Source organism: Mustela nigripes, chromosome 13 (assembly GCF_022355385.1).
Source record: "Mustela nigripes isolate SB6536 chromosome 13, MUSNIG.SB6536, whole genome shotgun sequence".
Lineage (NCBI taxonomy): Eukaryota > Metazoa > Chordata > Mammalia > Carnivora > Mustelidae > Mustela > Mustela nigripes.
This window is the reverse complement of record NC_081569.1, coordinates 5,915,123-5,932,000: the sequence shown is the minus strand read 5'-3', so window position 1 is coordinate 5,932,000 and position 16,878 is coordinate 5,915,123. Positions and strand designations below refer to the sequence as shown.

Sequence of the window (16,878 nt, the reverse complement as noted above, 5' to 3'; positions counted from 1 at the left end):
CCAAACGAAGGAAGAGAGGGGTGCCTGGGTGGCTCAGTGGGTTAAAGCCTCTGCCTTAGGTCATGATCTCAGGGTCCTGGGATCCAGCATGGGGAAATCTCTGCTCAGCAGGGAACCTGCTTCCTCTTCTCTCTCTGCCTGCCTCTCTGCCTACTTGTGATCTCTGTCTGTCAAATAAATAAATATAATCCTTTTTTAAAAAAATGAAGGAAGAGAAAGAGCAGAAATCAATGAAACTGAAAACAAGCAAACAAAAATCAATGAAACTAGCTCATTCTTTGAAAAGATCGATAAAACTGATAAACTCTAGTTAGTTAGACTGATATTAAAAAAAGAGAACACAATTTACCTATATCAAGAACGAAACAGAGGTTTCACTGCAGACCCTGCAGATGGCTAGAGTCCTGCACTGAACCCACAGCTTTTACCAAGCCTCCCAATGTCATCTTCATCATCTGAATTTTAACTCCCTGACAGCTGTGTATCCTCTAAGGGGACCTTGACCCACGGTCCCCCCTTTCCTTGACCTTCCTACAGTATACCATAAACAAATTTCCCCTTTGTCCTTAGACTCTACCTGAATATCCCTTTAACTTCTTGCCCTTTTGGAAATCTGGCTTCTTCTATTTCCAACAGGAAATACTTTTTAGTCATTAAATATTATCCCTCCCCCCTCCGACTAGGAAACAAAGCAATACAGAATTATAGACAATTTAGAAAAGTGTTATATACTTAAAAAAAAATCAGCATAATGTCATCACCATCACAGATAACTTTCCGTCTAGTTTTAACAGTTTAAAAATATACACATAAAAAAGTCGGGGGTTCTCACTGTTTCGCGGTCCTTTTTTCATCTAGTGTTACCTATAAAAAGCTACATGATGTTCCTTCCCTTTTAGGGTGTACTGTACTTGCGTCATTCGCACTTGCGCTGTTTTCCAGTTTTTCTCAAGTCAGATAACTATGATGTACGTACACGTCTTTTATTTGGATCTAATCACCTTCTTCAGAGAAACTCCTTGAAATCATCAGGGAAAAAGAGGTGAACTTTAAATTGTTGATAATTTTTTCTTAAGTTACAAAGAAAACGAAAGTCTTCATCATCGGATTCTACCCCATGGACAGTCGAGGGTGGCTTCATTCCAGTTTGGGTAAGACCATCCCTAATGCCCTCCCAGTACCAAGTTTCCAAGTTTTATTAAACACCTCCCAGCAGCCCGCACCCACGCCTGCGCACAACCGCCCCAACTCAGGCCTCCGGCCCAAAAGGGAAACTTAAGGACACGCCCCCGAAGCGCAACCTCTTTAAATTTTAAAACGAAGGCCCAAGCCAATGAATGTTAAGTTTCCCCCGGAACTCGGAGCCCCGCTCAGAGCCACGCCTTCCACCCAACAGGCAGAGACCTTCTCCGCCTCCCTTCCAATCAGCGCCAAGAGTGGAAGTTACTCACGTAAGCGACGTAAGGCAAGCGACCAATAGGAGCTGACTCTGGGGACCAACTCCGCCAATGGCAGGAGCACTTGGAGAGCGCGGGAGCTTTTCCATGAGAGCTCCTGAGGGAAGAGGTGAATGGCGCTGGTTGTCTGAAGCTAGGGCGGAGAAGAGAGCCGCGCGGGCCCCGGCCCGAGCCCCGCGGCGGCGGCGCGACCGACATGGCCTGCTGTCACAACGTTATGCTGCTGCTGGACACCGCGGGCGGTGCCGCCGGCCGGACTCCGGTCCGACGGGCCGCCCTGCGCCTCCTCACCTACCTGAGTTGCCGATTCGGCCTGGCGAGGGTCCGCTGGGCCTTCAAGTTCTTTGACTCTGAGGGGGCGCGGAGCCGGCCGTCCCGCGTGTCTGACTTCCGCGAACTGGGGGCCCGCTCCTGGGAGGACTTCGAGGAGGAGCTGGACGCCAGGCTCGGGGACGGCGCCCACGGCGCCCACCTGCCGGGCCCGGCGCCCCGGGCCAGCCACACGCACAGCGCCCTGATGGAGACGCTGCTGGACTACCAGTGGGACCGGCCCGAGATCACGTCGCCCACGAAGCCGATCCTGCGCAGCAGCGGGAGGAGACTGCTGGACGTGGAGGGCGAGGCCAGGGAGGCCGAGACCGCGCTCGGGGGCTTTGGGAACGCGGTCTTCCTGCTGGCCCCCTGTCCGCATTCGCAGAGGGAGCTGCTGCAGTTCGTGTCCGGCTGCGAGGCGCAGGCCCAGCGCCTGCCGCCTCCCCCGAAGCAGGTGATGGAGAAGTTGCTGCCCAGGAGGGTCCAGGAGGTCATGATCGCCCGAAAAATCACCTTGTACTGGCTGGATACCACCGAGGGGCCGAAGGTAAGTCCGCGGGGAGCTCACAGGGGGCGCACCGTGCCCCGCTGGCAGACCAGAACCGGGCAGCGTCTGCAGGGCAGCGGGGAGACCCAGAGCGAGACTAGCACCACCGGCACGGGTCCCTTCAGAAGGGAAGTCCCGGGGTCGCAAACTGCGACGACAGGTAGGTCCTTGGTACACACTAAGGTACGTGTGCGAGGCCCTTCACAATTTGGGCCCTTCTCTGCCTCCCCAGGGGCTGTTTTTCCTACACAGGACGAATACTCGGCACATGGAAGCATCGTCTAGTCGGTCAACAAACCTTGACTGTGTGTTCTGTGTCACCGGTCACCCCGAATGCCGGTGCTCACTCTTCTATGCCAGTCCCTTCTTCGAACGCCTTGTCCCGTGACCACTACTCAGCCTCCACTCCCGCTGTCCCCTTTGTATCTTCCAGTAGTGCGAGTCTCTCACCGTCCATCTAGTCTAAAAATACCTCAAAGGCTTTGTATCCCCTGAAGATGCATATTGAACATTGTGCCAGTTTAGTAACTATTTGTTGACTAAAGGAATAAATTTAGATACTTATAGTCACAAATGGCTCATTTAGATTTTTGTTAGGCAGTGGGACCCCCTGCTCCGGTTAAGTACCTGGAGATAAATTTGTATTGTTTTTAAGGTTTTATTTATTTATTTGAAAGTGAGAAGGAGTGGGGGGAGGGGCAGAGGGAGAAGCGGACTCCCTGCAGAGCAGCGTGCCCTCCTCCTCGGGCTGGATCCCAGGACCCTGAGATCATGACCTGAGCGGAAGGCAGAGACTGAGCCACCCAGGCCTACAATAAGTACTTTTCTCTTGCCATTTTTTCTGCTGTCACCTTCATTTAATTAACAAATAGTCATTGAGAAGCCATTGCATTGAGTGCCTACTACACTGTAAAAGTTGCAGAAGGTGTGGTGGCCAGCTGGGGTGGTTTACCTTCCAGTGAGGAACATATATTAAACAGATAGGAACAAACAGGTGAGCAACAGGAGGTAGAAGGGTGCGGAGGGAGCTTCATGAGCAGGAGAGGTAAAGGAGGAGGAACAGGAAGGTTGGGAGAGAACATTCCAGACAAAGAGCTGGTATAAAGATTTGAAATGGAAAGGAGCTTAGTTTGTTTCAGAAAGCACATGTCTGTAGGGCCTAGGCAGTCAAAGTGCAGATTTTCTTCTCATTGATGGGCAGTGGCCATCAATGAGAAGATGTGAAAGATGTGATTCCACTTACTGGAAACACATGTGACTAAACTAGGAGTGGGTTAAATTGCAAGGTTACAAATGGAAAATGAGCAAGTACTTAATGATAAACGTTAAAATTTCCTGGGACACCTGGGTGGCTCAGTGGGTTAAGCCTCTGCTTTCAGCTCAGGTCATGATCCCAGGGTCCTGGGATCGAGCCCCACATCAGGCTCTCTGCTCAGGAGGGAGCCTGCTTCCCCCTCTCTCTCTGCCTCTCTGCCTACTTGTGCTCTCTGTCTGTCAAATAAATAAAATGTTTTTAAAAAAAATTAAAATCTCTAATGTGCTTTCACATACAAAGCCCAAAAAAGACATGGTAAATGCAAAATAAGGCAGCAGTGGCTTGTCAGAGAAAAAGAAAGAACAAAGTTGTTTAAGGGCCTTTGGTGGAGAAAATGGAATCCTAGAACTTAAAATTTGTTAAGGCAGCAAATCATGTGTTGGACATAGTACACAACACATAACTGTGTGATTTAGGGTAATGGATACCAAATCACACCAAAGACTTTATTCTGGAATTATATCAAATACTGGCTAGAAATAAATCTTAGCAGATGGGGCTTGGAGAGTCTTCTCCTTTTTTTTCTTTTTGGAACAGCATTTCAATAAGTAGATTGCCGGTGTCTTTTTAAAAATCTCTTCCAGTTCTGACATTCTACCATCTGGGGGATGGGTTTTCTCTGAGGTTTCCCTTCTCACATCTGCTATGTTGTTTACCCTAAGAAAATGCCCATCAAACAAGCTTCTCTGGAATTTTTTTTTCCTGGTGAAGATTCATCTTTTCCTGTTCAAAAAGCCTCTTCCCCACCACACTGTGGAGACAAAAGGGAGTTTAGGTTAGTCCCTGGAGAACTCTCACTACAGGGGTAGAGAGAAGGGAAGGAGAGGTCCTGTCTTGCGGAGCTGATAGTCTGAGGGACAGAAGCGCGGAAGAAACAGAACCTGGACCCACAGACTTGGGGAGAGGGATCCAAGCACAGAACTCTTGCAGGATAGAAGGGAGTGCAGGAAACCACCGGCGTGCTTTTGACTTTGTACCTCTGATTTATTTAGCACGTACATATTCCATATCTGCTGGGTGCTGGGTGTACCATTAGTGAACCAGACAGATGTAGTTCCTGCTCTTGTGGAGTTTATAGTCTTTTTTCCCCCAAGATTTATTATTATTTTTTTAAGTAATCTCTACACCCAATGTAAAACTCGAATTTAACCCCGATATCAAGAGTCCCATGCTCTAGTGACCGAGCCAAGCAAGTGCCCCTGAATTTATAGTCTTGTGGACGTTTATAAATCTCCAGATTTGAAATTATCACTAAAACTTGTCTCTCACTTAATCTGTTACATGCATAAAAATGAAAAATGTAACCGTACTCTACATAGTGATTGTGGGTGTTGGTTTTTTTTGTGATTGTGTTTTTTTAATCATGCTTATATTTTCATCAAAAGTTGATGTTTTTTTCAACTCTTATTAAAGCTTTACCTTTCAGGCACCTGGGTGGCTCAGATGGTTAAACATCCGCCTTTGGCTCAGATTATGATCCCAGAGTCCTGGGATTAAGGCCCGCACTGGGCTCCCTGCTTCTCAGGGAGCCTGCTTCTGTCTCTGCCTCTCTCTCACTCTCTCCCTCTAGCTCTCATAAATAAATAAATAAATAAACTCTTTAAAAAAAAATAAAAAATAAAAAGCTTTACGTCTCAATTGATAAGCAGTTTTTTTTTACCCCCCTAGTTGTCCTCTAGCCAGAATATCTAACAATTTCAAAAAATTTTTTGTTTCCCTTTGGCAGAAAATCCTAATCAGGATCTATGGTATATGAACTAGCTTACCATTCTCCCCGTAGCGGTGAACATGGGTATGGACATATAGATGGTAACAGCAAATATTAATTGATTAATTTCCAAGATGGCATGCATAACTGGAACAAAAATTTTATAATATATTGTTTATCTTCACTATATGAGATATTTTCTCTTGTGCTCTGATATTTTCTATTCTGGGGTTTTTTTGTTGTTGTTTGTTTGTTTGTTTGTTTGTTTTGCACCCCTTCCCCACAGGGCTCTCTCACTCTGTTCTGTTTTTTTTGATGCTGATCATGAGCCAGTCAGTTGATCCATCATAGGATCCATCCAAGGCTGCCAAAGGGTCATGACCCTCATTTTAATAGCACTCTCCAAGATAATTCTTGGTTCTTGGACTAGTCCTTGCTTTGTTGTGACCTTGGGTACTCTTATGGCCCTTTTTGAACTTGAGTATATGAAGTCTGGAGATGACCAGCAAGACATTCCATAGCAATTTATGATCTACAATTGTTAAGTCCTGTGGAGTAAGCAAACCAGCAGGGTAACTATTTTGGGGTAGGCGCTCTTCTGTCATGTTCCTATACTATTTGAATATTGTCATGTTATACTGTGATGCCAAGTTAAATATTTCATGTTACTGTGGTTTTACTCACTCTACCCCCAACTTTAAGATTCTAGAAGACAGAGACCAAGTCTTACTAATCCATAGCATATAAAGGTTGCTCCATAAAAGTTTGTTAAAAGAAGGTTGAATGAACAGTTATTTATGTGAAGAAATAAAGGCTGGCTTTTACAGAGAAAGCAGAATTTGAGCTAGATTACCCTAGTTGGAGAAGAAGGGGGAAAGCACTGGAAACAGAATGAACCAAAGCATGGAAGATAAAATACAGCGTATTCAGGAAACAGTGGATGGTTCAGTGTGCCTGGAAGGTAGCAGTGGGCGAGGGAAAGATAATGTGTTTGGAAAGGTTGCTTAGGGCTGGGCTAAGCCCAGGACTTGCTCTACCACGGAGGCAGCGGAAAGGCTTGAAAGCTTTTAGAGAAGTAGCACGATCAGATCCATGATCTGGGAGAATGCTGAGAGCAACATGAGAGGCCAGACCCAGGAGGGAGAGGCTGTGCAGTGAGTCCAGGCAAGAGATGACGAGGGCTGTGGTGAGAGCAGGCTGCATGGTGACAAGATATTGGCCATTGGTTTGTGTCTTAATAAATAGAGTAATCGAATAATTTGATCCTTTAATGTAGATGTCAGCTTTACTTTCTCCCACTCCCGTCAAACTTGATTTATGGATGCTTCATTTATAGCCCCCTGCGTTTCTTTGTCATTTTGCTTTAGTTGTGGGACTCCCCGGACCACCTCGGGTACTGGGCCGTGTGTGAATTGCTCCACGTTGTTGGCGGCACGATCTTACCATCCGAAACTTTCAGCCAGGACTGTACTAAAGCCGGGGAAATGCTGCGTGGTGGTGAAAAAAAGCTGGCGAGTGACTCTGCCCCGTCTTCCTGGATTTCAGCTCTGCCACCTGATGCCACTTTGAACTGTTTGCTCTATAATTCTGCCTATGAAGCCTCCTTCCCACGGATGGAAGGAACATTATTTCTCCCTGTTGAAGGTAAGCAAATACTCTCTTGGGGAGCGTTATGGTCTCAGGTACGTTGATTTCTTTCAGGCAAGCCTGTGCTTTTCTCTTTCGATTTTCCAACAGCCTAGGCACTCGATTAATGCTTGTAATTAAAAGGTGTCTGTGCAGAGCACCTGGGTGGCTCAGTCGGTTGGGTGACTTCGGCTCAGGTCATGATCCTGGAGTCCAGGATCGAGTCCCGCATCAGGCTCCCAGCTCCATGGGGAGTCTGCTTCTCCCTCTGACCTTCTCCCCTCTCGTGCTCTCTCACTCTCTCTCTTTCTCAAATAAATAAATAAAATCTTTAAAAAAAAAAAAAAAAGGTGTCTGTGTAGAATCAGGTAGCACAGGGAAGTGTTAAACACAGGCGCCGGGTAACTGCCAGCTCCCCTTTAAAAAGAATACTGAGTGATTTTTAAAGAATTTCCCAGCTGTTGAAAAGAAGGATAATACTGTTCAGGTGCCCACGCAAAGGGGCGGGAAGATTTCCCGCCCCATAGAAGAAACTGATAAATGGAAGGCCATAGGGAAGCAATGATTGAGAGAAGAAATAACAAATCAGTGACCAGCCTCTGAAAATGATGCTTTTTACCGGGAAGGGCCAGCATGTTAGACTTTTCAGAAGTTTACTGCATGATCTGCTGTATAGTGAATCTCACATCTGAATCCCATATCCACACAGAAGTCCTACTCTGTAGAGATGTATACATAAAACTATGTTACATACATTGTATACAGTTTTAGGAAATTTCAAGAGTAATTTTTTTAAAAATATTTTATTTATTTGATTCATCACAAGTAGGCAGAGAGGTACCCATAGAGAGAGGGGAAAGCAGGATCCCCACTGAGCCAAGAGCCCGATGCAGGTCTCGATCCCAGGACCCTGAGATCATGACCTGAGGCGAAGGCAGAGGCTCAACCCACTGAGCCATCCAGGCGCCCCAAGAGTAGTTTTGTCATACATAATCTTTAGAATTCATTCTCCTATGATGTGATATACTCTATTTTATGGATTTAAGCTATGTTGTCTCGAGTATTGCCTGAATACTTTCTCAGGCAACATTCATTTGGACCCTTGTGATTCTATTCATATGTAACTCTTCCTATAGAACGAAACCTACTCGCTCTGCTAGCCTGTCGGCAGTGGGATGAACCTTGAAGGGATAGTACCAGTACCACACTGACAATCTCATTTTTTTTCTTCTTGCTATTAAATCTATTTTTAGTAACGACTACATTAGAATTTTAATATTCCTTATCTCTAATAGGCAAAGAGACTCAAGAAACATGGACAGTCACCCTAGAGCCCCTGGCCATGCATCAGAGACATTTCCAGAAACCAGTCAGAATTTTTCTCAAAGGCACGGCAAGCCAGTGGTCTCTGCCAGCGAGCAGCACTTTGGGCACTGAGAGCTGGATGCTACAAAGTCCGGAGAACAGGTCAACTCAGAGGGTGTTATTCCAGCAGCTGGTAAGCAGGCTGGCTGCTGAAGAGTTACACCTGGTAGGTACCTGGCGCATGCTCAGTCCTTCTTATCCAAAACCACACTGGTGAGGTGAAATTAGTGTGTTTACGAAGTGCCGAGGAATGTTCTACACGGCGTGGTTTCAGTGACACGTGTAGCATCATGACAGTGCCCCTTAGTGACGAAACAGTTTATAAAACTGCATGTACCTTGATCCCAATTAAGTTAAATTATAGTCACATGGGGAAAAAAGGCAGCAGGCCGAATGGAATGCAAGTATTAGTTTAGGGCGGTGAAGTAATGTCTGGTTTCTAGTTATTTTGTAAGCTTCCTGTTACATATTTATTAACTTTATATAATCAATATCATTTTTTAAAAGCCCTGCACTGTAACATTAGATGTAATAGTGTTCAGTAGTTACACAAACTTAGAAATGTCTTCTGAAAAATACATATTTATCCAGATTTTGTTGAAAGGTGATGGTTATTTTTAAACGACGAGCAAATTTCTTACCTTACTTTGTGTTTTGTCTTTGTTACCTCAGAAAGCTTCCATCTTCTGGAGCTCATTGTGAGACACTTAAAGAAAAGCTCTCTAGTCTCTGAACTGGTCTTCTAAGAGTTGTCTGTTCTGATAGAACACTGGGTCGGGAGTCAGGCAGTCTGAATTGGGTCTCAGCTCTGCTGCCCAACCATGTAATCTGAATAAATCCCTTAAGTCATAGTATTGGGTTAAGAGCATGGGTTTCGAATTCATGTGCTCTTGGCTTCTGCCTCTTAGTACCTGGGTGACCTTAAGCAGGTTACTTATTTCTCAGCCTTAATTCCTCCTCTGTAAAAGAGAGATAATAATCATTTTTACCTCAGAGTAATGTTGTGAGGTCCTTAGTTTTGAGGACTCAGTGAGTTATAATCTCATCGTAAGTGCGTAGTAAATATTCCTGGGAACCTTAGCTTTTTCTTATTTGTAAATTGAGAGATTAAGGTAATATGGTCACTGAATTCAATTCTAGCACTTATACCCGTCCAGCCTGTCTTTTCCACAGTTCTCACTTTTCTAATAATAATCATCAGGAGAAATTATCAATCTGTCTTTTAGTAAGCTACATTCTGCTTTAGCCATAGGACAACATTCTTCTCAACTAATTAGAACTTCTGACGTAGGTTGCCAGTGTGGACCTTGGTGAAGGCTGGCCCCCCATCACGGGAGTTATTTCCCCCCTCGCCACCAATGCTACAATTCTCACCGTGTTCCGCACTGAGGAGGCTGAATTTCAAAGACCTTTTCTCCAAACAGCTGTGGCAGAGAGCCCCCAGGATACAGCTTCCCTTTTTTCTGATGTTATGGATAGTGTCTTAAATCAGGTTCACAATTCACTTGAAGATCCTGTTACCTGCGGTAAGCTTCTGAACCAATAACTAGCATACTCCCGGGCAGTGGGTTTATAGTTTTTTCCACTGTCAGAATTTTTTTCACTGTGCTGTTTGTGAACCCCAGTATATATTATAAAACAGATAAAAGCAAGCTACAATGCTTCAGGCAATTTAAATCAGTATTATTTATAGAAATCCTAAAGCACTTCTGTGAAACTGCTTTGAAATTAAAGGTATAAGGTGAACCTTGTATTAGTATATTTAATGAAGACTATATATAAAACTATTGTGATTCTGTCTACCTTGCTGTTTGTTGAATTGTTACTAACACAGTACAAACCTTATTTTTGCTAGGTGGATAGAAATATAATCAATTTGATATTTATTCCACAGATTGATTGAGTGGCTGCTGTGGCAGGCGCTGTACTAAGTAATGGCAATGTGTCAGAGAACAAAATAGAAGTCTCTGTTCTTAGTATACTGTCTAGTCAAGGGACACAAGACAATAAATAAGGAGGTTGCATAGTATGTTTGAAAGAGATAAGTGCCATTGTAATAAAGCAGGAAAAAAGGAATGGGGAATGTAAGGGGTGGGAGGGTTGCAAATACAGGAAGAACATTGCTGATAGAGGCAACTCAAGCACCAAGACTCTGAGAAGGGTGCGTTTGAGGAGCTGTGAGTTAGCCTACGTTTGTACATTGCTGGGTAGCATTTTTCATAGACCGCATAGGCCCATTGGAATTGGTGATGTGGACGAAGGAATGTTGTTAATGATGTGACTTTGTGTGTCCTGGGCCACCTGTTCAAGGGAGGGGCAAGTGCTTCCACTTTGGGCCTAATGCCTCTCTTTCTTTCCGTCCTCTCCCATCGCTGCTCCTGACCCCGTAGCTGCTCCTGTTCCAGAGTGGGCCCAGCAGGAACTTGGCCGCACCAGTCCCTGGAATGCGGCTGTTGTGGAGAAGTGGTTTCCTAGCTCTAACCTTAGTGGTGCCAGTTCAAGTTTGATGGAGTCATTTGGGTAAACCTTTTTTATTTCTCTGGATATTGACTGATGAAATCAGCTCTCACTTCTCTCTACATATGGGTTGGTTTGTGTGACATACCACATTTTCTTAGTATAGTTTCATAATATTAAAAACTATGTGAAAATGGAGAGCATTTTTTTTTAAAGATTTTATTTATTTATTTGACAGACAGAGATCACAGGTAGTCAGGGAGATAGGCAGAGAGAGAGGAGGAAGCAGGCTCTCTGCAGAGGCTCGATCCCAGGACCCTGGGATCATGACCTGAGCTGAAGGCAGAGGCCTTAACCCACTGAGCCACCCAGGTGCCCCAATGGAGAACATTTTCAAATGGTCATAGAGTTTCAGTTTTACAAGATAAAGAGAGTTCTGGAGATGGATGGAGGTGATTGATGGTAGCTTAATTATAAATCAACTTAATACCCCTGAATTTTGTACTCAAAAGTGGTTAGGATGTTATATTCATGGCATATATATTTTGCCATGTTTAAAAAAAAAATTGGAAAAAATAAAAATGCACTCATTATGGAAGTCAGAAAATATTTAGTATTAAAGCTCAGTAAAAATGAAAAGTAACATTTGGTTAATGCAGCTAAGTATACTTCAAGGAAGATTCATAGAACTTATCTTTTAAGGAAGAAGAGCTAAAAAACAGTTAATTAAGGGTCCAGTACAGTAAGTAACACAAGGGAGTAAACCCCCAAAATAAGACAGTAATAAAAGAGAAGAACAAACATGAATCACAGGAAAAAAAAAAACAATAGAAATCAACAAACATAAAGTGATTCTTTGAGAAGCCAAATAAAATAGAATTATCTATAGCAAAACCCGTTTTTTTTTTTTTTAAATAATATTTTATTTATGTGAGATAGAGCATAAGCAGGGGGAGTGGCAGGCAGAGGGAGGGGGGAAAGCAGGCTCCCTACTGGGCAGGGAACCTGATTTGGGGCTTGATCCCAGGATCCTGAGATCATGACCTGAGCCAAAAGTAGACGCCTAATCAGCTGAGCCACCCAGACAAACTACATTAGAAATGTAAAAGAGGGGCGCCCAGGGCTCAGTATAGCCTACAGTTCTTAGTTTCGGCTCAGGTCATGTTCTCAGGGTCTTGGGATTGAGCCCTGTGTCAGGCTCTGTGCTCAGCAGGGAGTCTGCTTGAGAGTCTCTCTCTGCCTCTGTTTGTGCCCCCGCCCTCACTCTCTCTTGCTCTCTTTCTCTCTCTCAAGTAAAGAAATCCTAAAAAGAGAAAAAAAAAATGTAAGAGATATAGAAGAAATTCAAATTAGTATTAAGAGGTAAAGCTAAGGTTTATTTTTGCCATAGAGATAACCAGTTGTTCGAGCACCATTTGTTAAAAGATAATCTTCTTCTCACTGAGTTACTGTGGCAGCTTTGTTGAAATCAGTTGGCCACCATCATCTAGGTCTATTTCTGAAAAGAACCTGGTCTGGACAGTGTGTTAATATCACATTGTCGCGAGTACTGAAATCAGGTTGTCTTAGTCCCCTCAACTTTGTTTGCTTTATTTTCAGAATTGTTTTGACTATTCTAGATCCTTTGCATTTCCATGTAAATTATGGAATCAGTCTGTTAATTTCCACCAGGAAAAGGTGCTGGGATTTTTCACCAACAGTGCATTGAGTCTGTAGGTCAGTCTGGGAAGAATTGACATAATAACGAGTTTTCTGATTCATGAACATGGCACAGCTCAAAAGGGCTAAGACGGAACAGGTGCACTTTCCCCTATAAGAAAGCAGTGTTTACCATAAAGCTCTAGTGAGTAAGGCAGCGTGGGATGCGTGCAATGATTTGACAGAGAGACCCATGCAACAGTAAAGTGCCCCCAAAATGACCCGCACCTGTATGGGAGCCCCGCATATGACAGAGGCAGAATTTTAAATCTGGAAAAGAACAGACTGTTCAGTAAATGGTGGTGTGACCATTGGCTCTCTAGAAGAAGAAAAGATTAAAATTAGATTTCTACTTCACAGCATACACAACGATAAATTCCTAATAAAATTTTAAAAACAAGTGTGAAAAGTAAAGCTTTAAAATTTTAAGAAGGGGGCACCTGGGTGGCTCAGTCATTAAGTGTCTGCCTTCCGTTTAGGTCATGATCCCAGGGTCCTGGGATCAAACCCTGCATCAGGCTCCCTGCTCATCAAGAAGCCTGCTTCTCTGACCCTCACTCTCCCTGCTTGTGTTCCCTCTCTCGTTGTGTCCCTGTCAAATAAATAAATAAAATCTTAAAAAATTTTTAAAAAAATAAAAATAAGTAAAATTATAAGAAGGATACTTACCTGGCAGGGGAGATACCGTGATCACGAAGGTGGTTTTCCCAGGGCAAGGCTTATCCATTGCACTCCAGATGTGCTGACCCCTGCGATTTCTGCAAATGTGGGAAACTTGACTGCATAATTTGTGGTAGTGGGGGACCGTGTTCGTGCTTTCCCCTGTAAAATAAACAAACAAATAAATAAATAAAAATTGTAAGAAGGGAAAATGAGTAGTTGAGGCTGGGAATGGATCTTTTTGCATAAAACCTCAAGCATTCAAACCATGAAGGAAAATAGATGACTATAATTTAAAATTTTCTGTATGATGTAAAGGACTAGTGATAGGCCTGGGTGGCTATAATCCATATAACTAGCAAAGAACTAGTATCCAAATTAGTACAGAGCTCCTTTTCAACAAGGAAAAGACAAGCAGTTGGGCAAAGAATGCAACCAAGCAATTCACGCAGTGAAATCCAACAGAGCAGTAATTTGAAAAGCTATGAAACAGCTGGGACACCTGGCCAGCTCAGTCTGGGGAGTAGGTGACTCTTGATCTTGGGGTTCCGAGTTCAAGCTCCACATTGGGCTTAGAGCTTACTTTAAAAAAAAAAAAAAATGATGCTCAAATGGAAATGAAAACCACAATAAGAAAAAACCTGCAAGATTCTATTTTGTACCAGTAGATTGTCCTAGGTCAGTAAATCCGATCTAGCACGAGGAAAAATGAGAACACTTTAGACGATAGAATTATAAATGGTTACAACCATTTCAGAGAGCAGATTGTATTCCTAGTAAAGCAGAAACTTACCACCAGCAATTGCACTTACACGTGTCTGCATTAGAGAAGTTTGCACAAACGTGAGAGCTACACTCAATTGCTCACTGCCAGTCATTAAAAGTGAAAAAGTGGAAAGAATCATCTGTGTCTCTGGGGAAATGGAGAAACGAACTGTGGTATAATTATACAAGGGAATATTACAGAGTAGTGAAACTGAGTAAGCAAGAACTACTTATATGCTCATGAAAAATATGTTGCTTTCAGACAAAAAAGTACAGAGGGATGGGTGTGATGTATGATATTTTTAAAAACTTAGAATGTATAAATAGCAACTTATGTTGGTTTCCATACATACGTTTGTCTCTATAAATAAACACAGGTCTAGGAATACCTCTGGAAGGAAGGGATGGGAAAAGATAGAGTGGGCTTTTTTGTGTCTATAATGCTTAATTTCATTAAAAAAATATGAAGTAAGGGCGCCTGGGTGGCTCAGTGGGTTAAAGCCTCTGCCTTCGGCTCAGGTCATAGTCTCAGGGTCCTGGGATCGAGCCCCACATCAGGCTCTCTGCTCAGCGGGGAGCCATAAATATTTTTTTAAAAATCTGAAGTAGATAGGGTAAAATATTAGCAAACATTTAATCTTGCTGGGATGTACATAGTTAATAATGCTTTCTCTACTGTGTATTTGAAAGGTTCATAGGTTCTAAATTAACAGAAAAACAAACCCTCCCCTCAGTGAAAGGATATCCCACACACTTGCGGAGAAATCGTCTGCTTCAGATGTGCTATGTGTGTGAAGCTGAGACCCCCCAGCAGATTCAACGCCCATCGCCATAACCTCCTCCTACTTTAAATCAGATAATACCACATAATGGAGGACAGTGAAATACAAGTAATGCATTTTGAAAGTGTTGCCATGTTCTTAGTTTGCTTAGTGACTGACACGTAGACCTAGGCAGAAGAGCACTGGACACGTGATCATCCCCTCCGGCCTGCTTCATCCCCTTCTCACAATCCCAGATCAGTTTACTACGATGTGAAAGAATGATTTAGGGGTCACTGTGACAATGTTCTGTTACACCGTCTTACACTTATTGACACTGAGTAAAAAATAACTAAGGGATAGTTGCCTGCATATACCCTAGGACGTGAAGAACCTTGGTAGTAAGTCAGTCCTGTGTGTCATGATTAATGGTTTTGTGAATAGGTAGCTTCCGTTCCTGAGTGGATTTTTTTTTGTGTGTTTTTTTGTTTTGTGTTTTTTTGAGGGGCTTAAACAACACACATTTATTGTGTCACAGTTATGGAGTCTACAAGTGTGATTATTAAGTCTGTTGCATGGGTTGGTTTCTTCTGAGAGCTGTGGGGGTGTGTAGGGGGTATACTGCATGTTTCTCTCCTATCTTCTGGTATAAGTGTTTAAATTGTGAGAAGAGAGGGATATTTTCCCTTCCAAGCAAAAAATATTTTTGAAGCCTTCTTGTGCAGACATCTTTTGATTAGCTTTTAAAAGGATAGTGAGGGGCGCCTGGGTGGCTCAGTGGGTTAAGCCTCTACCTTCGGCTCAGGTCATGATCCCAGGGGCCTGGGATCGAGTCCCGCATGGGGCTCTCTGCTCAGCAGGGAGCCTGCTTCTCCTCATCTCTCTCTCTGTCTGTCTCTCTGCCTATTTGTGATCTCTCTCTCTGTCAAATAAATAAATAAAATCTTTAAAAAAAAATAAAATAAAAGGATAGTGAATTTTGTTGTTAAAGCGTTTTGGAAATACCAGAATTTCAGCTTTATCCTAGACCTCTTGTTTTGTTCACAGATTACTACATGCTGCCTCATCTGATAAGGAAGAGCCTTCCAAAACTGAAAGTGAGTTAACGTGTTGCCTGTCCAGGCTCTACCAGAGGAAGTCTCGGGAAGAATCCGCTGTGTCCAATCAGGAAGACAGCAAAAAGAAACGTAAGCACACCAACTGTTTCTTGAGGCAGTCTTGTTTGAGCATGTATGTTTTAAAAGATTAACTTTCCCTAAAATGAGGTTGAAATGGTAACTGAATGAGAGAAGGACAGGTTCTTCTATTCCAAATTTGAAAAAGATGACATTAATTACAAAAGTGATGTTTAAAAATCGCCCACAATCCTACTTTCTTAATAAACCGTTTCCATTCTTAGTTACGACAGAACTCCAAATCCAGCTTTGTGTGCTGCTTATAAATACCTATCTGCTTCCTTGCCTTTTCAGTTACTATTCTGCCTCATCATTTCACAAAATTTACAAAAATCTTACGTTGTCCAAGAGATTTTCAGTTTTCATCATTATAAATACTAGAGTGTACATGATGCAGATGGTTTATTCTTGGAGTGCCTTCCTTAGAATAAGTTGTCAGGAACAAGTTACTGTACCAAAAAGTGGGAGAGAGTAGCTTTCAGGAGAGTTACGTCGCAACTCTGACCATCGGGGAACACCAAATGGGTCTGGCATTGGCCTTTCTAAAAAGGCCAATTTTTTGCGATGTTTCATTCCTAAACTTCAGTTTAAAGAAGAGCTCTCTCTCTACTCTGGGCTGGAGGCAGAGAGATGCACGAACCACCAATGGGCTATGCTTTCTACTCTCACAGAATGCTTCATCTTAAAGTGGTTCCTAAATTGCCAGAAGTGAAAGCTATTTTCCTTTTCTCTGCACGCTGTTGTCTTGGAAGGAGGGGTCCCTCGGACTCCCGTGCGGCGGAAGATGAGCACCATGTGCCGCTCCCTGAAGATGCTGAACGTGGCGAGGCTGAACGTGAAGGCGCAGAAACTGTGTCCCGACAGTGGTCCAGAGGCGGCCGGGGAGAAGAGCGTCCCAAGGGCAGCCAGTGGGAGGACAGCAGATAAATGGGAAAACCGAGGAAGGACACTACGAAGCTCTAAGCCTAAAGGTATTCCTCAGTTCCATAGCCTTTTGGTGTCTAAGGCCAGGTTGACTCTTTAATACCCTCA

At 43.5% G+C, this 16,878-nt stretch overlaps 1 protein-coding gene and 1 non-coding gene across 3 annotated transcripts in view; both read left to right on the top strand.

Annotated features, from left to right (window-relative positions):
- The first annotated feature begins 1,554 nt into the window (after positions 1–1,554).
- TICRR (TOPBP1 interacting checkpoint and replication regulator) overlaps positions 1,555–16,878 on the top strand; it is a 42,560-nt gene continuing 27,236 nt past the window's right edge. For both annotated transcript variants that reach the window (XM_059371584.1, XM_059371583.1), the window contains exons 1-7: positions 1,555–2,316; positions 6,707–6,983; positions 8,261–8,496; positions 9,622–9,856; positions 10,721–10,850; positions 15,719–15,858; positions 16,599–16,817. In XM_059371584.1, the coding sequence (XP_059227567.1) occupies positions 1,654–2,316; positions 6,707–6,983; positions 8,261–8,496; positions 9,622–9,856; positions 10,721–10,850; positions 15,719–15,858; positions 16,599–16,817 (1,900 nt within the window). In that variant the 5' untranslated portion in view covers positions 1,555–1,653. The remainder of the gene's footprint in view (positions 2,317–6,706; positions 6,984–8,260; positions 8,497–9,621; positions 9,857–10,720; positions 10,851–15,718; positions 15,859–16,598; positions 16,818–16,878) is intronic.
- Positions 13,147–13,310, top strand: LOC132000562 (U1 spliceosomal RNA). Its single transcript, XR_009399411.1, has one exon. It is a non-coding gene; the product is annotated as a U1 spliceosomal RNA (small nuclear RNA).